This window comes from Engystomops pustulosus, chromosome 2, assembly GCF_040894005.1.
Source record: "Engystomops pustulosus chromosome 2, aEngPut4.maternal, whole genome shotgun sequence".
NCBI classification, from domain to species: domain Eukaryota; kingdom Metazoa; phylum Chordata; class Amphibia; order Anura; family Leptodactylidae; genus Engystomops; species Engystomops pustulosus.
Genome location: NC_092412.1, coordinates 186,293,643 through 186,317,076, shown reverse-complemented (window position 1 = coordinate 186,317,076; position 23,434 = coordinate 186,293,643). Strand labels below are relative to the sequence as shown.

Genomic DNA, 23,434 nt, shown 5'->3' with positions numbered 1-23,434 from the left:
ATATGTTGTCCTGGTATAGAATAGGTAAATATTTTTTCACGATATTCGTGATTTCACAAAATTGGGGACTGAACTGTGTGGAAAAAAACGGTATGTCAACAGATTTAGGTTGCGGGACTTTGTCACAGAGATAGTGTGAACGATTTTTGCTGTCATATATACATTTTTTACATTTTTTATTTTTTGACCCTCTCTTGTTATCCTGTAAAGTAATCCCTGTGTCCCTAAGCTAAGTAGATCATCTAATCTGCATATTTAATGTCACATGCCAAGCTGCAGATGCAAGGCATTAAAGTGAATTTAACATCAAAATCCAGCATGTCAAAACAGGCTCACTTATAGCTCTTATAGAACATGTATAGATCATATAGACACCATGTACATAGAGGTCCTGCACAGCCTTCCACAAATAACAGGGTGCAGGAAAGTCTGAGTAATGAATGGGGTCCAAGTGAGCAGGGCCCAATGATTGTAGCAAGGCTGAGGAGGAGAGGCAAAGTATGCCTTTCTATCTGCATTAAGTCTATTAAATAGGCAACAATGGTGATTGCCTTACAACCAAATAGAGGAAGGGATGTAAGGGAAAACAATTCTAGATTACAATATATAAACATTTTTGTTATTTTGCTGTAAGAAGGCATCTAGACCCTTTTTGAACTTCTCTGCTGTCCCTACTGTGACCAGTTCCTGAGGCAGGCTATTCCACAGTTTTACAGTTCTTACAGTAAAGAAGAATTGTCTCCTCTAGAGATTAAACCTTGTTTTCTCCAGACTGAAACAGTGCCCTCTTGTCTTTGGTGGTGATTTAACATGGAACATCTTTTCACTCTATGTATTGTATGGGCCATAATACACTGTTAAAAAATTAAGGGACACAATAAAAATCCAAGTAAATCAAACTTCTGTAAAATCAAACTGTTCACTTAGAAAGCAACACTGACAATCAATTTCACATTCTGTTGTGAAAATGGAATAGACAACAGGTAAAAAAAATATTGGGAATTAGCAAGACACACTCAATAAATGAGTGGTTCTTCAGGTAGGGACCACAGACCATTTCTCAGTACCAATGCTTTATGGCTGATATTTGGTCAATTTTAACTATTAGTGGTACTTTCACACTTGTGGTAGCATGAGATGTACTATACAACATACACAAGTGGCTTATGTAGTACAGCTGATACAGGATGGCACATTAATGGGAGCTGTGACAAGAGGGTTTTCAGTGTCTGTCAGAGTAGTGTCCAGAGGCTGGAGGTGTTACCAGGAGACAGGCCAGTACACCAGGAGATGTGCAGGGTACCATAGGTGAGAAACAAAATAGCGCACTATCTGCTATTCCAGCTCACCCTTCCAGCCGCTTTGCCTTTCATCATTAGCAGGTGCTCGTAGATAATGTGGAGACTTCAACATATCAGTAAGTGAAGGAAGAGATACTCAGCACTGAACTGCAGACTTGGACGGTAGATATTCATAAAATCTTCTTTATTCAATACGAAGGATAAAAGCTGAACACGTATCCACAGAGACCAACAACCGGACCTATGCGTTTCGGCTGATCAAACCTTATTTATGGCCAGCATCAAGACTGCTTCCTCAATCTTTGTGCAAGGAGGAGCACTGCCAGAGACCTGCAACATGACCTCCAGCAAGCCACAAATGTGTGTTTGTTTGCACAAACGGTTAGAAATTGCTACCTTAAGGATGGAATGAGGGCCCAATGTCCACAGATGGGTGTTGTGCTTACAGCCCAACACCATGCAGGATACTTTGCTTTTGCCAGGGAACCCCAGGATTGGCAAATTTGCTACTCGCATCCTGTGCTCTTCAGCAATCTGTTGCCTGCATCATCCTTCAGCTTGACTGGTTTGGCAATGGGTCAGTAATGGTGTGGGGTGACATTTCTTTGGAGGGCCATACAGCCCTCCATGTGCTCGCCAGAGGTAGTCTGACTGCCATTAGATATCGATATGAGATCCTCAGACCCCTTGTAAGACCATATACTGGTGTGGTTACTGCTAATGCATGAAAATGCTAGACCTCATGTGGCTGGTGTCTGTCAGCAGTTCCTGCAAGATGAAGGCATTGAAGCTATGGACTGGCCCGCTCATTCCCCAATCAGATTGAGCACATGTGGGACATCATGTCTCGCTCCATCCACCAACATCACGTTGCACCACAGACTGTCCAGGAGTTGGCGGATGTCTTAGTCCAGGTCTGGGAGGAGATCTCTCAGGAGACAATCCACAACCTCATCAGGAGCATGCAGAGGCATTGTAGGGAGGTCATACAGGCACATGGAGGCCACACATAATACTGAGTCTCATTTTGACTTGTTTTAAGGACATTTCATAAGAGTTCGATCAGCCTGTAGTGTGTTTTTCCACTTAAATTTTTTGTGTGACTCCATATTCAGGCCTACAATGGTTAAACTAAACCTACCACCACGGATCTACCTATTAAGGTGGATCCGCTGGCAGGTTCTTCTAATTCTTCTAATTTTTTGTGATTTTGTTGTCAGTACATTCAACTGTGTACAGAACAAAGTATCCAATATTTTATTAATTTAATGCCAAATAGTCATTTACACCCTATTGTATTTATGCGAAAATAGTTTTCATCTAATGTGTATGGCCAATAAAATCATCAAACTTGGAAACAATCTTGGCCTTGTGGTGGGGGTTACTCCTCAGATCCCAATGACGTTAAAGAGCACTGAGCAGTAGTAGCATCTGATTGTTAGGTATGCTAGCTGTCAGATGCAGACCAATACAAAGGATAGAATATCAATCTAGACTAAGACAGACCTTTTAAGGTTGTTTTGGAAATTCAGCTCACTTTACTGGCATTGAAATCCATGGTAATCATTTCAGGTAGGAACAGTTAAGCACGGCATTTCAGTCTGAATGTAAGAAAATATTTTTTCCACCTCATTCTTTTAACATTTAAGTGATTTATTGTTGTCTACTTATTAATTTATTTTTTGCTCTGAGTTCACCCACCGCTTTCCTGCGTAAAATCTCACCACTGGTTATTACTCATGCTAAATTACTGTATACAGACACAGACAGTAGTAATCTGCTGCTCAATAGCAGTTCAATACATTAACACAAGCCCCCCATGAGACAAGAAAACTATGACAGTGTAAAGGCTAAAGCCCAGGATATGAATGTAAATCGCCAGCAATAAGAATGGAGGAACTAAGCACAGATTTCCCTCAACTCATCTGTGAGCCGGGTTTTAATTATAAATTTGCATTTAATTCATAAAAGAAGAGGCAGACAGATAATTCCTCCTATGGATTCATAGTAATAGATGCTCCCTGATCTGTACGAACTGTCCCGCAGTGGTAAGTGGTTTAATAGAAGGCAACATAAATGCAGAGCAGGAGAAGAATTTAGCTTTTTTAGTTCTTATTATATATTATTATATATAAAAGGAAATGTATGAACCCCAAATTATCTACATACCCAATAGTATAGCTTCTAATGTGTCATATATTTATTATATGACTGTACATTTTTGGACTGTTTCATTTTATTTATGTCACCAACCAGCGGAAATCGTCAATTGAAGATGCACAGCCAAACCTATGGTGCACATTTATCAGACAGGTCCTTTTGAAACATACTGTATGGGGGAGATTTATCAGAAATGTCTGTGAGCAGAACTGTTCTAGTTGCCCAATCAGAGCTCAGCAACCAATCAGAGCTCAGCTTTCATTTTCCCAAAGCTGTTTATAAATTTAAAGCTGAGCTCTGATTGGTTACCACAGGCAACTGGAACAGTTTTACCTCACGCACTTCTGATAAATCTTCCCCTTCTAAGTCTATGGGCCCATCATGTAAACTGGAAGTCTGGATGCAATTTAATTCCTACATGGATATGCAGAAACCTTTGTAATCAGTGTCAAAGCTCTTACACACAACACAGACCCTTACTGACCAGGGATTCAGACTAGATGCACCCCTCCCTGACCACTGAATATGGGACATTGATCATGCAATGCTAACTCATCTCTCGCTGTACCCCAAAAAGATCGGACATCAAAGAAAGCTTCATTTGATGCACTATTTGTTTTTGGACTGTTATGGTTTTGTGAAATTCAAATTTTTTATTAAAAGAGGTTTTCTACGCCTAAAACTAAGATCGTCTGCAGATTTCTTCATTTTCAGTTTATAAATTTCACCTGGCTCAAATTACTGATGGCCATTACACATTTGTAAGTCTAGATGTTTTCCTTTTCACTCTTTAGGATTTAGTAATTTAATTGTATTATAGGAATTAGGAGAAGGAAGCAATTGCCCCAAAACAAAGGTTTTCCCAGTTTCATCTTCAGCAACAAATGGAAGGAAAGTTCAGCTGTAAACAAGGCCTTGTGTGACAAGGGGCTCCAGGGAGGCATGTGGAGAATATACAGTGCCTACAAGTAGTATTCAACCCCCTGCAGATTTAGCAGGTTTGATAAGAAGCAAATAAATTAGAGCCTTCAAACAAGAGCAGGTTTTATTAACAGATAATACCCCATGCTTTGGTGTTGAATAAAAAGAAGATTTTCCTATTTGGGTGAGTGCCGCCTCCTTTTTACCTTTTTACTTATATGCACACTCCTCTCTGGTTGAGCACCACCCGTGTATTGTGCCCCGCCTGAACACCACAACATGAGGCTGTCCGAGAATTTCCCTTGCGAGTATGGTAGTGCCGACGCTTCTTTTCAGATGGTAATTACACCATCTTTCGGACTTTTCTGTTATTATTCAACCACTCAAACCACCAGAATTCTGTTTGGTTCCCCTAAAGTATTAAGAAGTAGTTCAGGCACAAAGAACAATGAGCTTCACATGTTTGGATAATTATCTGTTTTTCCAGCCTTTTCTGACTATTTAAGACCCTCCCCAAACTTGTGAACAGCACTCATACATGGTCACCATGGGAAAGACAAAGGAGCATTCCAAGGCCATTACAGACAAGATCGTGGAGAGTCACAAGGCTGGCAAGGGGTACAAAACCCTTTCCAAGGAGTTGGGCCTACCTGTCTCCACTGTTGGGAGCATCATCAGGAAGTGGAAGGCTTATGGAACTACTCTTAGCCTTCCACGGCCTGGACAGCCTTTGAAAGTTTCCTCCCATGCCGAGGCCAGGCTTGTCCGAAGAGTCAAGGCTAACCCAAGGACAACAAGGAAGGAGCTCCGGGAAGATCTCATGGCAGTGCGGACATTGGTTTCAGTCAATACCATAAGTAACGTACTCCACCGCAATGGTCTCCGTTGCAGACTAGCACATAAGGTACCTTTACTTTCAAAGCGTCATGTCAAGGCTCGTTTACAGTTTGCTCATGATCACTTGGAGGACTCTGAGACAGACTGGTTCAAGGTTCTCTGGTCTGATGAGACCAAGATCGAGATCGTTGGTGCCAACCACACACGTGACGTTTGGAGACTGGATGCACTGCATACGACCCCAAGAATACCATCCCTACAGTCAAGCATGGTGGTGGCAGCATCATGCTGTGGGGCTGCTTCTCAGCCAAAGGGCCTGGCCATCTGCTCCGCATCCATGGGAAGATGGATAGCAAGGCCCACTTGGAGATTTTGGCCAAGAACCTCCGCTCCTCCATCAAGGATCTTAAGATGCGTCGTCATTTCATCTTCCAACAAGACAACGACCCAAAGCACACAGCCAAGAAAACCAAGGCCTGGTTCAAGAGGGAAAAAATCAAGGTGTTGCAGTGGTCTAGTCAGTCTCCTGACCTTAACCCAATTGAAAACTTGTGGAAGGAGCTCAAGATTAAAGTCCACATGAGACACCCAAAGAACCTAGATAACTTGGAGAAGATCTGCATGGAGGAGTGGGCCAAGATAACTCCAGAGACCTGTGCCGGCCTGATCTAGACGATTATTAGCTGTAATTGCAAACAAGGGTTATTCCACAAAATATTAAACCTAGGGGTTGAATAATAATTGACCCACACTTTTATGTTTAAAATTTATTAAAATATAACTAAGTGACATAACTTTTTGGTTTGTAAGATTTATGCATCTGTTAATAAATCCTGCTCTTGTTTGAAGTTTGAAGGCTCTAACTTATTTGCTTCTTATCAAACCTGCTAAATCTGCAAGGGGTTGAATACTACTTGTAGGCACTGTAGAAACTTACCGACTGCCTTCAATTAGTCTTGAATTGTCTTTATTTTTCACAGTCTTTTCAACTTTGGTCTGTTGTGACCAGGAGTGCTGCTTATAAGCGTGTCAGCCTTAAGTGGGCATTCCTGATAGTTCAGGGCAATCTTGGGGACAGAACTGAAATGCCCTTGTTTTAGCAAAGCAGATCTTTGTCACTCTGAACATGTATCCAAATGTAATCTGTAATCTGTGTTATAGAGAAGCAACACTTTGGGAAGAGAATATCTCCAAGAGATGAAATATGACAAAACTTGGTACATGTTTTTTCTCCATGTTGAATAATAGAAGTTGGGCTCATCGTCTATGGATAAAACAATACAGTCCTTTGCAGGTGTAATCATTGTAAGGAGTGGTATGTGAACCATTACTCAGAATAAAGAGCGGTCAGTTGGGCCTTACTGGACTGGTTTATATTTGGATGGCACATTAATTACGGAAGTCAATTTCCTTCCATAAATTCCCAACCTGTATACAGTATGTATAAAGGTGACAGATAGGAGAGCAGTCCAATCTCAGAGTATTCATGAATGATCTGCTCATTATTTTCCACTCTTGGAAGAGTGACAGCAGCGATATTTACCTCCACAATTACAACACTTTTTGCTTCCTTTTAAGATCCAAATGTAATTAGCTAATAATAATTAGAGGGAGAGCTGCAGAGTACTGCATGAGCTCTTGGAAAGATTACATTAGAAAATGTGTCCAAATATAATTATGACAGTTTCTATTTTCATCTATTTACCTTTTATGATTGGGAAGAATGGCAAAGGATTCGGCTTTGCTTCAATAGGAATACGAGCGACTGAGAGGACTTTATGATTAGGCAAATTACAAGTACTTGTCCACTATCTGCAATGAATGATCTGTGTTAAAAGGAAGCTGTGCTGTTTGATGCTTGTGATAGTTGTCGCTTGATTTATTCTGTTAGATAAGGGGATGTGCGGAATATAAAGCACATTATCACACCAGCCAAATCCATGATTCAGTGTATTAAGCATTGACAAAAGACTGTTAAGAGCCTTTGTATCTTGCTGCTTCATACACTTGTAACATCCAGATTACAACATTCAACCATACACAGAATAACTACCACTCAAGTTGTAAAAAAATGTGATATTTGTATGATATATGCATTGGATACTATGGTGACAAAACATGTTTTGGTTTCTCTACACAGAAAGCTAGACTTGCCAGGATAAAAGTGGCCAAGACAGGAACGTCATCTGCCTATCTACACAGTAAAAGAAACGGTCTGCTGAACGAAGCACTGGAAATGGCGGTATGTGGGGACTATCTGTGTGACCCAGTTAAATAACATTCGAATGGATTATTATAGTGGAGTTTTAAAAACGATTTATTGTTTTGGAAAGTTCTAATAACATGTGATTTGCATTTGTTAACAGTTTTCCCTAGGGGTGGTTAAAGTGTTTTGTTTTACAAACAATTAATTGCACAAAAAATGTTGCATAAATGGCCATCCCACTTTCAAAAACAAAGATTGGCGAGAGTAGGGACCAGATTTACTACTTTTCCCATTTTTATGTAACGTGTAAGTGCGCTACAGTCTGCTATTCCAGGCAATTGTACTGAGACCAGGGACGTAACTAGGAGAGGCTGGGCCCCATAGCAGACTTTTGCATGGGGCCCCCCTTCCGACATATACAAACACCATATACACACATACAGCACATACACACACCATTCACAGTTATACAGCACACATACACCATATACACTTATACAGCACACACGCACACATCATATACACTCATACAGCACATAGACACACACAGTATATACAGGCATACTGCATATGTATACAACATATACACATTCAGTACATAAAGAATTACAGCACGTACACTCATACATACAGTTTATACAGCATATATACACAAAACATATACACACATACATACAGTATATACAGCATATATGCAAACACCATATATACTCATACAGCACATAAACACACACCATATACACACACAGTATATACATCATATATACACACAAAAGATATACACACATATGTACAGTAAATACAGCATATACACATACACCACATACACTAATACAGCACATACACATACACCATATACACTAATACAGCACATACACCATATACACTAATACAGCACTTACACATACACCATATACACCTATACAGCACTTACACACACCATGTACACTCATACAGCACATACATACACAGTATATACACTCATACAGCACATACATACACAGTATATACACTCATACAGCACATACATACACAGTATATACACTCATACAGCAAATACATATAGAGGGACTTACCAGCTTTGGTGAGCCATGAGTAGGGTATCTGTGGTGGCGGGTGGGGGCTTGACGTCGTGCCAGCATTACAGGTGTCCATGGTGTCGGGCGGGGAGTACAGGTGTCCATGGTGGCAGGACCATTACCTTTGGAGTTCGGCGGGAAGCTGGCCGTGGAGACAGGCAGGACAGAAGTCTGAGGCAGCGGGCGGCTGGCAAAGGCACCGATTGGGCTGGCAGTGGCGTCAATTGGGGGGTGAGCGGCCTGTGGCATCAATCGGGCGGGCGGCTGCTGGGCTGGTCATGACATTGATCGGGCAGGCTAGCAAAACAGGTGTCTGGAGTCCAGCGGGCAGGAAAAGTTATGCCGCAGACAAGGTGTGCGGGCAGGCCTGGTCAGCACAGCAGCCACTGTTACTGCTGTGCTGTTGTTAAGCCCCGGCACACCTGTCGGATGTCGGAGCGGTGGACACGGGAGAACGGCATTGATGAATTTTGAGTCCGCCGTCCATCCCGGGCCCCTGTACCGTCCGGGCCCCGTAGCAACTGCTACGGCTGCTACGGCTGTCGGTACGCCACTGACTGAGACTGTGAAGCTGATTTATGACAAGGCCTGGGCCTTATCATATAATAGGTTCAGGCTGAGAGGGGTAAGGGGTATCAAGAGCGACATAAACTCTGGTCTTGATATATTTCCCCCAGTAAATAATTTACAAATGTACATATAACATACATGCATTGCCACAATACTTTCCATCAAAACAAAAGACACCACAACAGAGCCCGGACAGACCCCATTATAACAACAGGATCTGAAAGGTACTGTTTGGGTCTCTAATATGAAGGTCAATTCTGCCACCCTGTTTTAAGTACCTAGGAGTTTTTGGAGATACACATTATACACCTACAGTTTAAACATACATTGACATATATATCACACACATTATACACTTATACATATACTACCACATACCTATATGTATATGCATACAATAAACACACACACATCATGCACTTACAGTTTACACGTACACACATACATGCATCATTCATGTACATACACATATACCAACACACAGAAACACATCATACACTTACAGTTTACACGTACAAACATACACACATCATTCATGTACATACTCATACTACTGCATATGGCACATACACATATACATATAGTAATGCACACAAAAAGAATACACAGACACACATCATGCACTTACAGTTTACACATAAATACATACATCTTACACATGATCAGCTCTGTACTTACTCCTACATGTGCCTGTACCTTGACGCCTCTCCTCACAGCACTTGGAAGAGTAGAGAGATCAGAGCCTCAGCCGCTTCTCCTGCTCTGTAGCCTAGATAGACCTACCTGCCACTCCTCTAATATTGTGGCAGCTGACATCCAATCTTAAATTGGATGAGCGGTTTGGATAGACATGGGTCCCCGGATTGTGGAGCCCCCCCAAAAGCGTCTAATGGGGATCTACCACTCGTTTCCCTTGCCCTACCGGCACTATCTATAATTCTGTAGGGTCCGTGAGCTGGAGAAGGAGACTTGCTGCTATGCTGTCTCCAATAGACTGCATTTGGAGACTCTGCTCCCTGTCTCTCTCTCTTTCTCAGTATCAAATACATTAAAGGAAAAATGTAACCAGAAAACAACCTATTTTTCAACCACATTTTTTAAGTATTTTGTCTATTTCCCCATTATATCCTGCAATTTTCACAGTAACCACTATTTTTAATAATAGTTTGACTCTTGAAGGATTTTTTACACTGCAGTTACAGACAAGACTGAAAGGATTACAGTAAAGATAACACCCCTATTGAAAGCATTGTCACTGTACCCACAACTGACAATAAATGATACCCCAGTAACAGCCCCTGCATAAGAAAATATAAAAATGGTAAAAAAATCTGTTCATACATTTTGGTATCTGTTTTAATAGAACAAAACAAAAGACATTTCTAAGCAGTAATTATGTAAATTAAACTTTTTTTTTAATATATAAACTTACTATATGCTGCATCAGCCTCCGTCTGCTTGTGCCTCAGTACCCCCTCCATTCTAGCCCATCTCCTCACCAAAGACTTCTTTGGGTACTTGTAATTTGATCTTGGAAGACAAAAAGGATGCAACCGAGATTTAAGAAAGAGTAGGCGTTTTTGGAGGATAAATGAAATCAGAAGTGGTTATTACTAATAAGTGGGAGGAGTTGCAGTCTGGTTTTATCATCTAAGGGTGTGACTTGATATAAACTTCAGATTTAATTTGAGTGTTAATACATTAAAATACAAATTTTTCTTTTTAACTAAAATGAATAAAAGTTAATCTTTAGATATGACAAATAAGGTCTTTTCTGCCATCAGACAGTTTGCTCACATTGTCACTTTGGTCACTTTTTATTCCATTTTTTATGTGATGTAAAATGGTGTAAAAGTTGCGTTTTGGACATTTGGGCGCTATTTTCCATTATGCGGTTCTCCGCCGGCAATAACCACTTTTATATTTTGGGCATTTTGGGACACGCCCATACCTATTGTGTCTGTTAGTTTTCCTGTTTATTATGTTTTATATCAGTTGTAGGGAAAGGGTGTTGATTTGAAGTTTTAGTTTTTTTTACTTTTTTTATTATTTTTGAAACTTTTTTTTTACTATTTTTTAGACCATCCAGAGTACATTAACCCTAGACAATCTAATAATTCATACCATATCATACCATATTCATACCATGGCATATTTGCACAGTATTCATTAAAATGAGCCACTGGCTCATTGTAATGAATCTTCAGAGACCAGACAGCCTCGGGTCTGATGTTCAGGGGATAGACGATCAGATCCAAGATGGCGAACAAAAGTTAGGTCCTATCCTGTGGATAGGCCCTAACTTGCTGATCAGTGGAGGTCTCAGTGATGAAGGGTGCGAAAGACCATCGGACCCACCGCTTAAAAAGGCAGAAAGTTGTCAAAGTCATAAATTGGAGAATACCTATAACACCTATTTATTCAGTATGATCTATATAACACATTGGGGGTCATTTATGTTATCTCTGTTTGTTTTGACTTATTTTTGTCTATATTTTGTCTGTCCCCAAAAAGTTGCAAAAACTGCAATTCGCCAAAAAAAGTCTCAAAAAAGACAGAAAAAGAGGTAGAAAAATAAAGATAAATAACCCCCATTGCATATTAGTTCACTACAAGAAACAAAAAATGACTATATAAATAATACATAAAATAGAAAATAAATTAGAAAATAGGTTCTATCCCATAAAATGCAGATCCACAGACAATTATGATTACACTCCAGTGAGGAGCTAGTTTGATCACAACTATGTTATCAGTACTTAGTATTAAGCTAAAATAATCTTTGTATGAAACTTCATTGTCTAATTCTTAGTGTTTTGAATTATTAATCATAATGTATTAAATGGTTGTTTCCAAATGTAATTTTTCATTATTACAGTATTATAAAGTGACTTCATTCAGGCTGAAAGATACTTTATATTGTTATTTAGGACAGGAAAACCTGTATACAAGATGGTCTACTGGGGCTGGATATATACTACTGGGGGATGGCAAGCTATATACTACTGGGGGCTGGCTGGCGATATACTACAGGAGGCTGGCTATATACTACTGGGGGCTGGTTATATACTACTGGGGGCTGGCTATATACTACTAGGAGCTGGCTATATACTACAGGGGGCTGGCAGCCCCCCCCCCCATACACATTGCCACCCCCTCCAGATTCTATTAAAATAGTGATCAAAAGGCTTAAAATGGTAGCATTGAAAAAATCATCAAAAATGACACAACACACAGCTCTGTACACTGAAGTATAAAAAAGTTATTAGCGCCAGAAGAGGTTTACATGAGGTTTTAATTTTTGTAAATGTATGAAAACATTATAAAACCTATACAAATTTGGTATCCCCGTGATTGCACTGACTAAAAGAATAAAGTAGACATGTCATTTGGGGTGCACCGTGAAAGATGTAAAATCCAAGCCCACAAGAAAATGGTGCAAATGCGGTTTTCACCATTTTCACTGCTTTGTATTTTTTTCCCCGCTTCCCAGTACACGACAAGGAATATTAAAAACCATCACCCTGAAGTTCAATTATTTTAAGTAGAAAACAAGCCCTCATACAGCTCTTTCTTTACATGGGAAAAAAAGTTATAGATTTTTAATGGCAGGGGATAAAAAATGGAAACGTAAAAAATGAAAAAAGGTGTTAGGGGGTTAAAGTGACTCTGCACTGTCCTATGTTCATTTGACTTTCATTGGAAAGTTGCAAAACAGCATTTGTGCCACAACTGCACCAGAACAACACCAAACATAGACAAAAAAACTATGATAAATCCTCCCCAGAGACCACATACTGTCCATACTTACCTCACACCCCTCCTGTGTCTACCACATCCAGAGCACCCTTAGTAATATGCCAGCAGCTAAAACACATGGAATACTATCTACCTTCCAGGACCTATAAAACCTTTGAAGGTCCTGGAAGGAAAACAGTAATTCTTGAGTTTTGGAGCCGGCACACATGTATTACTAAAGAGACAGAGCAGCACTAGTCACAGAATCCAACTCTATCTCCTAGGGATACAGATAGATTTGAAGGCCCCATTCCCTGGTAGTTACACCTGAGTAGACACTAATATCGCCTCATCAAAAACATGAAGGCAAGCAACATTTTCCTATAGCTGACCAAGAAAGTGGATAGACAAGATCAGGCATTCCTGGTTCTGTATAATGGGAACACTTGTTAACCTTTGATTAACTCTTTATTGACATCTTGCTATATAATAGCAGCAGATGATGATGCAATTCTTTTTAGATATCTTTATACTTACCCAATACAGGCGGTCCCCTGCTTAAGAACACCCGACTTACAGACAACTCCTAGTTACAAACGTACCTCTGGATGTTGGTAATTTACTGTACTGTAGTCCCAGGCTACAATAAACATAATAAGCTTTATTATTAATCCTGGTTCTGATGGCAACCAAATATTTTTAAAATCCAATTGTCAAAGAGACAAAAAAATATTTGGTTGGAGTTACAATTATAAAATATACAGTTCTGACTTACATATAAACTCATTTTAAGAACAAACCTACAGAACCTATGTTGTATGTAGCCCGCGGACTGCTTCTCAATAGTCTAGTTTATCTAAAGTGATATCTCGCCCTTCCTTCACCTGCATCAAAGAAATAATTTGTTGTCTAAGCACTCCAACCAATTACACTGGCCAAGACAAAGTGGTGTGCTGGCATCCTGTGAGCATCCAACACCTTGGACATTTGCATAGTCCTGTAGCCACAACTGAGTGGCTTCCTGGCACTCTCATGGCATCAAGCACCTGGAGAATCTGCAGCCCTTGCACTAAAGACTGAATGTGTTTAGCATTCTGCACCTGGGGTACATGCCCTGCCGGCCCCCCGCCGGCTAGATCCCTGAGTTTACACATCCAAAGAGTGGCTACATACTGACACATTTGGACAAAGTTGTCCCTTTATCACAGTTGAATTTAAACTGTAAAACCAACATCATATTGAAAGTAACTGGACATAATGAGAAAGAATAAATAGGGAAACTAACTGCTTGCCAATGGGGGAGGAAACTGGCATGACACATTGCTTGGCAGAGGAGAACGATGAGAAGGCATGCCATATTCCCTTGTGTGTAAGGATTATAGACGTGATGCTGGTGTTTAATTCAGGATTTGTGGCAGATATGCAATAGGAGTCATTAAGAATAGCACAAGCCTCATTATTTTACCTATCTTTACATATGGGACCAGATCCTATCACCGCAGACTGCAGAATTTCTTTCTTTCTGTTTTGCTTAAACAATCTAAGATTTAATTTAAAATCTAGTAACTACCATGTAATAAACTCTATAATAGACCTCATAAGTCAGTTTAATAGAGGCCAAGTTTGCTTTTTTATTGCTATAGGACAGTGGTGGCGAACCTATGGCACTGGTGCCACAGATGGCACTCGGAGGCCTCTATGTGGGCACTCGGGCTGTCTCCCAGGCACAGAGTTTGCCAGACATGGCATCTTCCTGCAGACTCAGGCAGTCCAAGTAGTACCCTGTGACCCATCCTGTGCTGATTGTTCCTGTCTGAGGAGTGAAAATGTGTGGACAGGGTCGGATCAGATTCTGCTAGCAATAAGTTTGTTACTGACTAAATTGCCGTGTTGGCACTTTGGGAAAAGCTAGTCTTTTTGGGTCTCATTTTGGGCACTCGATCTCTAAAAGGTTCGCCATCACTGCTATAGATGTCCAGAAACGGCACTGCATTAACCCCCAAGCAACCCTTCATCACTCCAGAGAGTCATTTTTTCCTCCCAAACACTAGGAAATATTTTGTTTCAAAAAAAGTGTTTTTTTTAGGGATCTCTTGGTTTCTGCAATTGTTCTGCACATTCTCAATAGCCAGCTGTGAACTGCATCGTCTTATAATATATTACAGACATCAAACTAATCTTTACATTGGGATTCTACTGCTTTATCATCCATTTCTAATAAGTACAATATAATACAACATCTGCAGTAGCTTGCAGAGGTATTATAGTAAAATGGTCAGAATACTAACAGAGCAGTAAAGGCGGAATAAGAAATATAACTTTTACTGTTCCTTGGAATCTGAGCATTAAAAAGTAACATCCACTGGGAAAGATACATATTGTAGTGCTCTTAGCTTTTTGGTGTAAGTTAAAAAGTCAAGTTGCTAGTGATGCCATTACAGATATCATTATTTTATTTCCAATAGCCATATACTGACAGAATTTTGTGAATACTCCTCCTTTTTGATGACTTTGGTACATCAATTGCAATAAAGTATATGAAATCAAGCAACCAGCCGATCAAGTTCCATAGACAAATATTGTAGGTTTATGGGTCAAATTAAAGATATTGGTGACATTATACACAGCCCTTTCATACTCCCTTTCCCAACTCCTTCAAAGTGATTCACTGGAACAGCTAAGATGAGTCTACTCTTAACCTACATCAGTTCCTGACTAGAGATGAGCGAACATACTCGTCCGAGCTTGATTAGTGTACTCGCAACATACTCGTCCGAGCACCGAGCAGTTGCGAGTACACTAATCAAGCTCGGACGAGTATTTCGCCAGCTCGAGAAAATGGCATCTCCCGCCGTTTTGATTTTTGGCGGCCAGAAACAGAGCCAATCACAAGCCAGGAGACTCTGCACTCCACCCAGCATGACGTGGTACCCTTACACGTCGATAACAGTGATTGGCTGGCCTGATCAGGTGACCCTGGAATAGACTAGCCCCTGCTCGCGCTGCTCGGATCATTCTCTGCCTGGATGCCGTTAGGGATAGAGCTGCTGCTGGTCAGGGATAGCGTTAGGGTGTTCTATTAGAATAGTGTTAGGCAGGAGTGATTCTACAAGAACCCAACAGCCCTTGTTAAGGCTACAATAGCGTTATTTTTTTTAATTTGCTTGTGGCTGGGCTTGCTGGGACTAGTAGTGCAGCTACTACCATATTGTGACGAATTTGCAGGGAGACTTGCGAACATTATTTTTGGCTCTTAGTGATACATATCCATTTCAAACTGGTAAGTGGGACAATTTATTGGGGGTTTGATTGAATTAGGCACAGTCTGACGATTTTTTTTTTTCAAAAGTGAAAGTCACAGCACAAAATCCTTTTGTGTGCTGTCAGTGGTGCAAATGCAATTTCATCTAGCTTAGTCTGCCTGCTACTGTTTAGCAAGCTAGTCTCCAGAAATCCACATTCTCTTTGCCGGTGAAGCGTACTGTACGTCACGTGTGGTGTAATCTAATAAATTTTTTTGTTCACATTAGTGTCATGGCCATGCTGTTGCCCATAATTTTGGCATAATGGTGAGATTAGGCAGCCTCAGAGGCATCCATGCATGCTGACCCTGCTGTTTCCGGTCCATTTCCGTGGAGTTTCCATAATTTTCTGAGGTTTCCAGGTGTTTGGCCAAGCTTCCCTGTGCAGAGCCTTGGTCCCCTTGAAAAATGTTCGAGTCTCCCATTGACTTCAATGGGGTTCATTATTCGAAACAAGCACTTGAGCATCGGAAAATGTTTGACTTGAATAAAGAGCACTCAAGCATTTTAGTGCTTGCTCATCTCTATTCCTGACGCCTCAAATCAATAGATCTGTACAGTACTGCCGAATATGATGGTGCTTTATAAATAAAGCTTGATTTTTATTATTACTATGAAGCTGTTATAGCTGCAGAAGATTCCATTCAGTTTCGGATTGAGATGAATAACAAGCTTGCATATGTGTGATACACTTACTTCTATCTACCTTGTGTTCGTCTATATCCACTTGTACCCAGATTTAGAGAAAATATCTATTCCATACATGTGGATTTGTTATCTGTATGATCATGGTGAGCTGCTGCCCATCAGTAAGCCCCTCTTAGCCAATAAGCAACAGTGAGGGCAGCATATAGCCAGTGTTTCCCTTGCAATATTGATTGTAAATGTCCTTTTTAACTGGTTTCCAGGAAATAATATATGGGCTTTACAACTGAAATCTATTTAAAGAGAACCTCACCGTTACACTGTCTGCATCTGATGGTATGTCTTTAAAGATTTTAAAAATGAATAATATAGGTGATAATAGTAAACTTTGTAATAAACTTCTTTAAAAAAAAACAGCTTCTCTCTGCCAGTGTTCTGCTCTTTCTCCTGTAGTGAGCAGTGTATCTGAAAGTCTTCTGAGCTCCATTCACCTCAGGCAGCTAAAAGATTTATTGGGCTCCTTTATCTCTGATTTCTTAAATAAGTTTTATTACAAAGTTTATTTATTATTATCTGTACTATTGATTTACATTTTTTTCAAAATTTATTTTAAACATGCTTTTGTTAGCTATATACATATTTTGCATATTAATTAATATTCCATGTCACTGTTCATATTCTAAACATATCTTGCACACACAGAGCCTCACAATAGGCTGATACTGTTAAAATTGCTTTTGCTGGTTTGTTGGTCCCTTGCCTCTGCTGTAGTGTATATGGCATGAATTATTGCCATCATGTGTCCTATAACATTACTATAGTGCTATTTATACGGAGCCTGATCGCTGAGGCTACTGATTCGCTGCTTCCATTACTTTCCATATACACAATAGGAGAGACTCTGAAAACCAATGATAAAGCAGCACTGAATTCTTGCAGAACAAACAGGTGAATAATCATTCTTTTGTTATTTCATCCTATTTTCCAGAACACATATTAAAAATATTTGGAGGCAGATAACACAGGGGCACCATTTGCTTTCTACCCCATTCTATATAAGTTTCACAACAATTGAAGTAATTGGATCAGATTTATGAAAGTGCCAAAAAGCAAATCTAGCAGTTGCAATAAATCAGTGTAAATTTCATTTTTTATGGTGCTCTTTAATTAGGAAGTATTATCTACTTCTGCTATTGATGATAACTATAGTTTTGATTATATAACAATATATACAAGTTATTTTTCTTACATTTTGTCTGTTTTGAAGAAAAAATTCTGTAAACATAGTGTTAAAAAATAAAGCTGGCCTGTGATTGGTTGTATGACAGAGACAATGACAGAGACAATGAGGAGGATGCATCATTGCAGCTGCGTCAGTTTTTTACTTTCAGAATCTCATAAATGAATTGATATTAGGCAGATTTTTCCTCCTTTTTATGATTTTTACCTTGAGATTTACCTTGTGAATCCAGATGTGGTAGACAGATTTAGGAAATGCAACTTTTCAAAAACTTGCTAATATAGGCACAAATCTACTTGTGGCTTAGGAAATCTTAGGAACTAGTTATGAGACCCACTGCAGACATTGACACCTCGTGTGCCATATCTATCAAGATTTTTAATTTGCAAAAAACACCTAAAGAGCTCATTAGTCACACTTAAATACGGGAGTAAAATCCTGCCTAGGAATCAATAATGCAAGCTGAAATATCCCTATGGCCAATGGAAAATCCAAATAATCCAACCTTTAAAACAATTGTTACAATAATGACAAAAGCAAATTACATGATAAACCAGTACATGGATGGATGGATATACTTTTCCCTGCATTGTTTTATAACACAAAGACTTGTACTGTGTTGATGAGCAGTGGAAAGAAGCAGTTTGGCAGGATTAGGAGAAAGGATTATTAGCTATATGTGGCTGAAAAGTAACCGGCAGCTGGACAATCCACTTTACAAGTCACAGTTCTGATCCCTTATTCCACAGTGGGTTTTATTAAATACATTCATGCTAAGCTCTGTCTCTGTTTAGGGCTCCACTGAGGAAGAGCCGCACATTGGAAAATCTGCTTCCCTGATAGAAAGTCAACACCACCACCTGCTGCACTGCCTGGAAAAGACAACTGTAAGTACACCGCTCATTATCTAGACCACCTTTTGTTACAGATGTGAATTGTTCATCTTGAAAAGTTTGATTGTTATGGTATGCAGTTAGTTATTGCTGAATTAGACGCTTTGTACTAATGTTACTTTTTATGCTAGTTTCATCCTTGGCAAATTTATTGGAGTATTCTAACTCGGTGCACACATTATTGGTAAATTGTGCACCGCTGCATCTGTTTGACTTGTTAAACACAACCAGAATACATTTGTTTGGCTGCAAAGTAATCAATACAATTATGTCTGGAGAATCCAGACTAAAATACTCCTGATAAATGGCTGTATTACCGAGAGCAGTTTAATGAGCCGGCCTTCTCATGTCCATTTAAAATTCCATTACTAGGAATGATAAGAATGTAGGATTCACAGTTTTGGAACATAAACAAGCACTATTCAGTCTAAAGGTGCAATTTTCAGAAATAGCTTGTCCAAGATGATATGTAAAGTTCAGGTCTAAAAAGACAGTAAATTAAATTGAAAAAAAGATTCATCCAACTCCAATCACAAAGTGTTGTATCTCATCACAATGACTAGATTTTAGGCATGCATGTACTGTATGTTAAAGATTTTCCCTCTGCAAGGCAAGGGGTATGTGGTGACAAACTTAAATGTGTCAGAATGTTCAGATTTTCAAGTTACAGGTCATAGTTTATATTTTACTCAGAGAATGAATTTTCCTGCACAGACGCTAATGAGAGAAGGGTTAATGATATGCAAATAAATCAGCTACACGGAGCACTGAAGCGCTGTATTTTTTACCTGAAATAATATATTGTGTACTATAATAATCCAAATAAGGTGGCAAGTATAGAGAGATAAATTTAAAAAAATTTAATTCTAACAATATAAAACTATGGACAGCCACCAAGGCCTAAAAACAGAAAGTTTCACAGAAACCTTAGGGTAGACCACCTCCACTGCATCCTAAAATGTGTTGCATGGTCTGCTTCCTCAGGGGGCGGTATTTTTTACTTATTGTATATTAGAAGACATAACTGTAGACCCCCAGTGAATTTGTGGAGTCTTGGAGATAACATTTGGGGAGGCATTGGGTGATAAGAAATGAAAAGAGAGAACAGCAGTTTAAGATGGCATCTTAAAATAAAACTTTGTTAATATTTGGTTGCTTGGTAACTAGTACAGTGTATGAGGGGCAGGAGAATAAAGGAGGGGTTCAAAGGATTAAGACGGTGACATAGCTGAGAGTAGATTGGGCAGGTATAATGGCAGACCTAAAAATGACGTTCATGACTTCATTGGTTCAGGGCCAATGGAAACCTCTAAAAGAGCATTGCAGATGACCGAAAAGGCATAGTATTAGTTATTTAATAAATTTATACCATTACCTTATGAAAAGTAATGCTCACATATGGTTGAGTTGGCACCTGGTCCTGTAGCTTACTCACAAGTGTGTCTGCTTGGGTGAACAATAAAGAGGACATAGCACTCGGCAGTGCCTTTATCCACCCAGTTAGGTCAACCATCCAATATCCAAATTAAAATTCTTAAAATCAAGAGTACATTGGCCAACAGCATAACATATAATGAGCATATTATACATAGAACACCAATAAACGATGTACAACTATAAGTCAATTAGGGTTTTATAGCTGGTCTCACTGGAATTTTTTCTTTTTATTAAAAATACATTTGAGAACAATGGTTCTCTGGCTCGTGAACACAAGGCTACACCATGTCTTTATGAAAGAAATCAAATGAACATAAAATCGTCTGGAACAGGAAACAATTTTTGTTTTTGTTGTTTCATTAAAGGGCACCTACCACCACAAATCTACCTATAAAGGTAGATCGGGTGGTAGGTGAATCAATGGGACGTGAGGATAGCCCTTTTAAGGGCTAATCCTCACGTCCCCGCACTGTTTTATAAACTTTTATTACTTATATATGTTAATTTACTTATGCGGCTACCGGGGCGTGGAGTAGCCGCATCTGAGGTTACACGAGGCGGCTACTCCACGCCCCGGTAGCCACATTACCCCTCCTACTCACCATGTTCGGCGCGCAGCTGCTCGTAGCTGCGCGCCCTCGTCCGCCGATCCTGCCGTCTGCGCATGCGCAGAACAGCAGGCCCGCGCCTGCGCAGCCCCGGCTTCAGAGCAGTGACCGCGCAGGCGCGGGCCTGCTGTTCTGCGCATGCGCAGACGGCAGGATCGGCGGACGAGGGCGCGCAGCTACGAGCAGCTGCGCGCCGAACATGGTGAGTAGGAGGGGTAATGTGGCTACCGGGGCGTGGAGTAGCCGCCTCGTGTAACCTCAGATGCGGCTACTCCACGCCCCGGTAGCCGCATAAGTAAATTAACATATATAAGTAATAAAAGTTTATAAAACAGTGCGGGGACGTGAGGATTAGCCCTTAAAAGGGCTATCCTCACGTCCCATTGATTCACCTACCACCCAATCTACCTTTATAGGTAGATTTGTGGTGGTAGGTTTCCTTTAAATCAAGATTGGTTTATGCTAGATGTTCTCTACATCTTTTCATACTTCAGATTACACAAGGCAAGCCGATTTATTGCTGGCAAATTGACATATATCATTTCTTTCTGTCAGCAGAGGGTCCTCTTACATTTGCTCTAACAGTGGAAATATATGGATTAAAAAGCAGGGATTTTCTTTTTCAGTAAAGCTCCTACTGGAGTACAGTTTTGATATAATGAGCACATTTTCTCCCGGTGAAATATATAAAATCTCACAAGTTGAAAGAATACATAAAAACAATTGTTAAAAAAGTACTTAAATCTGCAGTCAACTTCACATTTGTAACTTTAAGTCAGTTGCTGCCTATATGTATTCCACAAGCCTAGAAAACCTTATATGAAATTAGTAAGCGCCAGCCAGGTGTGGGCTGACTATTCAGGTATTAGGGTTGAGGGACTCTGATAAGTGCACTTGGAATAAAAACTGCTTTAAACAACATGTATGAATACACAGGAGCAACAAAACTGCAACTTTTTTGTCACTGTGTACCATGTAAATAGAGGACATCTACCACCAGGATTAAGGATTGTAAACCAAGCGCACTTACATACTTTACTAAGCCTTTTCTTGTAAAAACAATGGCATAAGAAGCTAAAAGAATAGCAAGCAACATACCAGTATGTTTGGTTTACAATCCTTCATCCTGGGGATATACTTCCTTTAATTACCGTATATTTATATATTGGAGCATTACTGTAAAACTATATAAACACAGTCCAGGTTATTGCCAAAAGTTAAAATCAGTTAAAAAATACTTTGTAAAAGTTGTTTTTCAGAAACAATTTATCAAATCGGAAATATCAAATGCATGAGCAGTACCTATTAATAAAGTACTGAATAGACCGGAGACCAATATAGCGCTGCAAACAATGGACCCATGGTCTGTTGTTTGCAGCCGGTGTGTCATTGGCAAATAGGCGGATTATACATGCAATGACACAAAGGGCTGAAATACAATAGAGCAGTAGAAAAGCACTGGAAACATGAACAGATATAGGATCTGCTCCAAAATTTGTGGTTTGGGCAGTCAACTTAAACAAGGGGCTGTGCAAACAATGATCATGTTATGAGCCCTTTGAAATAAATAAGGTTGTTTGCCTTCCATTGCAATGTTGTCTAGCACACGGTGAAAAGATATGTTCATGTGCATGTAGCCTAAAGTAGTAGAAACCCTTTTTCCAGCTTGCATGTACCATATAACTTGTATTGTCTTTACTACCAGGATGCTAAACTATTATGGGCCCTGGATGCTCAGCTTAACTTACTTTGCAGCCAATCACATGTTATTAGTGTCTGGTTGATTGTTAAATTTCCTGTATTGAAATAATATGGGTCCCCAGAAGGAGGTACCAATAAATCATAGTCCTAGTCAGTGGACTATGTCAGTAAAAAAGTATGACTACATCTACCGAAGCTTAGTGCTCAAGTCTGCTCTCTCTACTTTAAAGTATGATGTGCTCATCCTGAACATTTACATCATCTATGTTCATTACTATCCGTGAGGAATTTAACGGAGCAAAGTCTTTCACTTTTATTTGTGATATCCACCCTAATATATGGCATTGGCTGAAAATGCTGTATAAATGCTCCATGTTGTTAAAATGTTCTTTTTCAATGTTTGCTTTTAATTGACAAAATGGGAATGAGTTTGCCTGTGTATGGAAAATTAATTTTTTGTTTTCTACTTTGTTTTTGCTTTCTCATTAAACTAGTTTCTTGCCAGAATGCTACTAAATTGGCTATGTGATATTTGCTACAAATTGGCTCACTGCTGGTTTGAGATTTGCCTACTGAGAAGAAACAAAATTTCTATTAAGACAGTTAAAAACTGGCAATGCTTAGCAGGAAAGTCTATAACGGATGAAATTATAAGATATGCACGTCAGGCAGTTTATAAAAGCAGTTAATGGAGAAAACTAATAATGAAAGATATAATTCTATATTCATATTTCATCTATTGGTTTGTCCACATAATTACATTTCTACAGTTAATTGCAATGTTGATTCTGAAACA

General features: G+C 39.6%; 1 protein-coding gene across 2 annotated transcripts in view; it reads left to right on the top strand.

The window, feature by feature from the left end:
• KCND3 (potassium voltage-gated channel subfamily D member 3) overlaps window positions 1-23,434 on the top strand; it is a 286,509-nt gene that overhangs the window by 244,024 nt on the left and 19,051 nt on the right. For both annotated transcript variants that reach the window (XM_072137602.1, XM_072137601.1), the window contains exons 5-6: window positions 7,360-7,461; window positions 18,794-18,886. In XM_072137602.1, the coding sequence (XP_071993703.1) occupies window positions 7,360-7,461; window positions 18,794-18,886 (195 nt within the window). The remainder of the gene's footprint in view (window positions 1-7,359; window positions 7,462-18,793; window positions 18,887-23,434) is intronic.